This window comes from Gavialis gangeticus, unplaced genomic scaffold (genome assembly GCF_001723915.1).
Source record: "Gavialis gangeticus isolate Ggan-Ray unplaced genomic scaffold, GavGan_comp1, whole genome shotgun sequence".
In the NCBI taxonomy this organism is placed as follows: domain Eukaryota; kingdom Metazoa; phylum Chordata; order Crocodylia; family Gavialidae; genus Gavialis; species Gavialis gangeticus.
This window is the reverse complement of record NW_017729022.1, coordinates 35,847,069-35,853,215: the sequence shown is the minus strand read 5'-3', so window position 1 is coordinate 35,853,215 and position 6,147 is coordinate 35,847,069. Positions and strand designations below refer to the sequence as shown.

Genomic DNA, 6,147 nt, shown 5'->3' with positions numbered 1-6,147 from the left:
GTGCCTCTTCAGGGATCTGCCCCTCTTTCTCAGAGCTCCGCTGTCTCCAGCGGCGAGAAAAATCCTGAGGTAAGTGTCTTATCTCCTGGAGATCTTCTTTCTCCCTCACTTTCTCCTTCAGACGCTCTTTCTTTCTTCTCCCTCTACTCTCTCTGTCTCTCTCCCTCCATCATTGCACACATACCCTTCTGCTCCTGGCTCTGGGGTACCGGTATGGGCCCCTTGCTCCCATGGTTTGGCAATGCAGGTGGGGGCCATGTAGTGCTGAAGCAAGTGTGCAGGGAAGCAGTTAAAGCTGCAGCAGGCAGAGGCTTCTGGTTGTGGGGTGGGGGTAGGAGGGGGCTTTGGAGGGGAGCAGGGCTGGGCTGGCCTTGTTGCTGGCTCCTGCTGGCTCCCCCTGAGTCCTACTGCCCCTGGCTCCTCTCAGCTTTGACAGGCAGCCAGGAGCACATAAATATTAATTTTCTAAATTTTTTAGGGGCCCTGTGGGCCAGATAGAATGGCCTGGCAGGCTGGAGCCACAGGCCATATTTTGTCTGCCCCTGTAGTATAGCCACCCTCTGGCTCTACCTTAGAACAGGGCTAATTAGCTTTGGTGCAGTGTTATATAAATCCAACTGTACAGGAGGCGGGATGCATGGAGCAGAGCACTATGTTTCAGCAAGATACTCCCTGGCTCAGTAAGCAAGAGGCAAAGATATACTCTGAAAGTGCAGTATATATTTTGAATGGAAACCAATGCGGAAGCAATTACTTCATATGTTTTCAGACTCACTTTTCCCTTTCACCCAACCTAACTAGAAGTCTTTTAGAAATATCTACTGGGTATGAATACAGTATTCCATTTCCCCTGGTTAACACAGAAAAAAACATTATCAGAGGTTGTTTGTTCCAAACCTGATTGTTCTGGAAGTCATAATCCAAAGAATATTGGATTTTCCCCAGTTTCTCCACTTCTTTGGGTTCTTCTTTATCTTCCCCATCAGTTAGTCCAGTCTCAGCATCATCATCCTTGAGAGCCTTCAGGAAAGAAAGGCAACAATAATAAAAATGAGTAGCTCTTTGGCATTACCCCAACATGGACACTGTGTTCTCCATTCTACTGTAAAGCCATTTAAAGCAAGCATGATAGCACAAATCCATATATGCTCTTTACATATATATTTATAGTATTCAGATTGTGCAAGGAAATATTTTTAGTTAGCAAGCAAGCAATGAAAGTAGGAAGAAAGCCTCTGAGGACATTGCAAGCAAAAACTGTTATAAAACCTGAAAATACAAAGTAGGCATCAACTTCATATTTAAAAATCGACTTTTCAAATGAAACTGTCTCTTATAGAGACAAATGTGGATAAACATGCTCTTAAATAGTCAAGGTCGCACATTCATTCAACTTAGAGAGATCTTGGCAATGTCAAATATAGATGTGCATGCTGTGACTTGTTTGCAACAAAGCAAAGTCTCTCTGCAGGATTACTACCATTAAGAAGATAGCACTGTGGGAGAATTCTTCCTACAATGATATGCCAAACATTTTACATGTTTTTATTTAGGATGATTATGAAAGCAAAGGTATCACCATGCCATTAGCAAATGCATGTTCATAGAGAAGACCAGTCTAGTCCCATTTCCCATTTTTTAATCATTCTCAGTGTAAAGCTAGGCTGAACCAAACTGATTTAAAAGTGTATTGATTTGAGTACAGCTGGAAAGACATATACTTGTATTTTTACCTTCAGCATAAATCCTCACTGTTATTCTTAAAGGACACAATTATCTTAGGTTGTGAACAAGAGAAAAATGTAGTATGAAACCATAATTCTGTGCTGTACCAGAAAGCAGAAATATTTTTATTGCAAGATGAATTTATTCAATTATTAAATCATATTAAAAGGTGTCCCATCAAATAGTGCTTACCTAAGTAGACTTTTACCTGAGAAAGAACTACATAATTGGGCCCTAAAAGTGTTGAGCCAAATAGTAACAAAATAAGTAGGACGAACTTGAAAGTGTGAAAATAACACTGAGAGCACAAGGGGAAAAAAATTAACATTGAGGCTAGGTATAGACATTCAAAAAGCCTGAAGTGGAATTGATCTAAGTTATGCTGTTTCCTGTAAGTGGCATAGCTTAGATTGGTAGTGAACAGAAACACATTTGCCCTTTGTGGGGGTGGGGAGGCAATGTTAGATTGGGTTCTGCCATTTTTAAGCCAGTCTGTGTGTGCCAGACTTCTGTTCTGTTATGGGTTAGATCAATTTCTGATCACTTACACTGGTAAAAGTGTAATGTCTGTACCTGGCCTGAATGCTTATCTGGAATGCTTTTTTTGAAAACCACTTCAATCAGCAGTTTACTTTTTATGTACCGGTGAAGGTGTGTTCTAGTAGATTATATGAATATATATAGTTAGGTATATGAATCTTACCAGCACAGAAGCAATTTTCATTATAAAGCTTTTATTATTTTAAAAGAACTTTATTTCTCACTTAAAATGAACAGACAGTATAGCACAGCATGGGAATCAAATTTTTATTCTTTTTTTTTGAGTCATGTCACCCGGAGTGCCTATACATGAGTGTGGAGGCTGCTCCGATGTGCTGAAATGTAGCTAAAGCGCCCCTGCTGCCATTTTGAAGTGCAGGGACACTGATACAAGAGGCACTCCAGGTGTTTTAATTAGAGCTCCTCTCAGATATGCTGTATTTAAAATGCCCCTCTCCACTTCCCAGAACTCGTGTATAGACACCCCAGATATTTAGCATTAGTCCACTTTAATTGAGAAGACATACATTTCTGCTGCATCTTTACATTAGAGCCATGGAAAAGGAAGTGATCAAAGGTCAGAATTGGCTATTCCTACACATTTTGCATTGGTTGCCAAAAATGTAATGGCTGCAAAGGCATTAACCTCCTGACAGGATATTAAGGGAGGGAGACAAATATAAGAGAAGGAGGAAGTAGAACTTTTCTTTTAAAAAAAAAATCAGTTGAAAAGTAAAAGGTTAGACTCTGAAGTGCACAGTTCAAAGTAATTTTTTATGCAATATAATAATCTTTTTAAAACTTACCATTAATGGACTAGATTCTCAACCAGTATAAAATGGTATAGCTCCATTAAAATCAATGGAATAATATTGATTTATGCAAGCTGGGAATCTGGCCCAGAGTTACAGATACAAATTCTACTAGTGAATGATGGAAGCCAATTTATGATTTGGTCTTTTTATTCAGAACATAAATTACTGTGTACTGGAATGGGGAAAAAGGTTAATACTGGGTTAAAATCATCTATAAAGTCAAATCAATAATCCTAAATAGACCAAAAGAGGGTAGACTATTTCCCCCAATAAAAATACTTCATTTTGCCTTTTTAAAACTGGTATAAATGCATGAGATTTTTTGAAATTTCTTAATTCCCAAGCTGCTAGTGGCTCCTACAGCTCACTCTCTGTGACTAAATGGGGCTCTTTTAAGTGTCTTTTAAGTGTTATTTTAAGACAGCTAAAAAAACAAAAGGTTTTGCTTTTGCATAGTGCTTTCAAGTGGATGTAGAGCCCACTGCATTTCTTGAACCCCCTCCTGAATTCACTACAGGAGGCAATTTGGAGGTGAAATTGCTTGCTAGTGAAGGCAGAAAAGGTTCCACATTACTTGTCTCTACTGAGAAGTTAGCTTGTCCTTTCTGATCTTGGACAGAAATGCAGGAGTCCTGTGTAACTTAGAGAACAGGATTGAACAAGCTGATATTGCTAGGGTCAAGAGAAGAAGAGTGGGAGTGGGAGCGTGGGGGGAGAGGGAACAGATGTTACAAAAGCAGTCTGCATAGAATAGCTTTTATCTTTAAGAAAGACATTTGCTTTCAAATCAGAGGCCAGTGCTTAAATAGAAGCTGGGTCAAAAAAGACACAGAGACTTCTCTTATCTAATACATCTACTGTTCTACAAGGGAGGAAGAACCAGGTTTCTTCAAAGTACTTGAAGTACCACCTAGGGATTTTTCATTTTATGTTGAGACTTTTTGGAACACGACTATTTAAAGGAACTGTGCTCTGACCCTCAGTTTATAGGCATAGTATATCACAAGATTTTCGATCTGAAAGTTGTAATGTTACAATCAATAAAAAAAAATGCAGTGAATTGTTTTAGAAGCGTTCAAATGTTTTTAATTAGAATTTTTGTTCCACTTGTAAAATTGATTTCATGGCAGCTTTGGTTTACAGGTAGAGAAATATGAAACCTTTCTCTACCAATAATTCTTTGAAGTCCATGAAAATTTTTTAAACAGGTTCTGTGTAAAATACGCATCAAAAAAAAAAAAAGAATATATTATGATATGGCATTATACAAATAATCTCTTTGCCCTAATTTGGGATGACTGTATTTCACTCATGAAGCTTTCTTACTTCTGAGGAAAGCACCTAGAAACCCACAACAGCAAAACATTTTTATATCATGCTGAGCGCACACACTTATATATATATTATATCTCTACATGCATGTAATTACATGTATGGCAATGCAAAGTAGTGTAAATGTACTGTAAATGTTGCAAAGTTGCATATTGATGTCATACAAAAATCAGTAAATGGAAAAGATTTCACTTAGTACCTCACACAGGCACAATGTACATCTTGTATATGTCATGGTAGGCTGACAATTACAAAGACTATTTTAAGATATGTGTCATTTAAGATATATCTGAATGAATACTACAATTAGTTCTAGCCAATGCTGTGCATGTCAGTTAATGTTTGCTATTCTAGTTTTCAACTCTTAAGATCTATTATTTAGTGGTTTGTACAAAGCAGAGACCCAAATTACAAGGATTCAAGTTAGAGGAGGAGAGAGAGTTCCAATCTGCTGTTTTATCCCTTAATTACCATCCTGCAGTTAAGCATGGATTTGTAGTCTTTTATTTCCTTCAGAGTTATTTTAAGTAAGGGGTTCTTTCTTTATTTCTTCTCATCTTTTGTAGGGCCCTCAGTGCAGAAAAAAACCTATGCTAAGATCACAAGTCTGTTGGGTTCACCTCATAGAGCATAATTTTGAATTTTCCATCATAGAGGCAGCACCTTCTGAATATTCCTGCATGGCCATGTGTGGCTCTAGCTGTCACTAGTAGCTTAGAGAGTCACAAAATGGGAAAACAGTGATTCAGATAGCATACTCCTTCATCTTCTATACTGAAAGAGAGAGGAAGGAGTCATGTGGGAAGGACCTCCATCTTACAATTATGTTCTCAACTATCTTATAGTAACTTCCCAACTCTACAGTTTTCTAAATAACCCAAGCATGAACTTCAAGTAGACTACATCTTTCCAATCTGTAGAATAATTTCTTTGCTGACAGTATCTTCAGAATGGTTTTAGAATGGTTCTCTAAGCACTCCACAAACCCTTTAGGAAACAGTTAACAAAAAGCAGTTGAGAAAGCACTTCAGGCCATAAAAAAGCACACAGCCTGTAAATCTACCTGCCAAGCAATGTCCACTGCAGTCTGAGTTTTAGCCAAATCTACCTCATCAATCACTCTTTTTTGTTCAAATAGTGAAGAAGATGGGTTTTTAACATTTGAATGATGCCTTAGCCTCAGGGCTGTGCTGAGCTTGTTGAGTTTGCTGGGTGGAAAACAATTTTCTTATTGTACAGCAAGTGCGTTTTGCCCTGTGTTCAACAATGTGGTTTATCATAAGGGCAATTTTTTATTCTGCTGCTGACCAAGCTTGAGATACCTCCTTTATTTTTTTTAAGCAAAACTGAATTGTGGACATCCAGAACTGCTGTTGCCAGGCTCCATGGCAGACAGACTGCATGACTAGTGAAAATACTGAGGAATGGCTGGATTCCCAATACTGAAAGCACAGCTCTTATCAGCATCACACACATTTGATAACAACACAACTATGACCTGATCTTTAATATTTTTATCCCATAAAGACAAAAGACCCCTTAAAAATAACTGGCCAATATCCTATTGCACATCTAAACAGCCTGATCTGGCAATGGTAATATATCCTCTATCAGCATCCCTTGGAAGGAAAGGCAAAATTTTATTCTTCCAGCATCTGCTTTCTCTCCATGAATTAATTTAAAAACCATGTTGCTTCTGGGTTTCCAATGGCTGAACCACACTTTGGCCAACATG

At 38.2% G+C, this 6,147-nt stretch overlaps 1 protein-coding gene across 7 annotated transcripts in view; it reads right to left on the bottom strand.

Moving 5' to 3' along the window:
• The window catches only part of SYT1 (synaptotagmin 1), a 704,251-nt gene that overhangs the window by 161,293 nt on the left and 536,811 nt on the right, over positions 1–6,147 (bottom strand). For 6 of the 7 annotated variants that reach the window (XM_019514775.1, XM_019514778.1, XM_019514780.1 and 3 more), the window contains one exon: positions 898–1,020. In XM_019514775.1, the coding sequence (XP_019370320.1) occupies positions 898–1,020 (123 nt within the window). The remainder of the gene's footprint in view (positions 1–897; positions 1,021–6,147) is intronic. The other variant, XM_019514779.1, reaches the window with a different exon arrangement.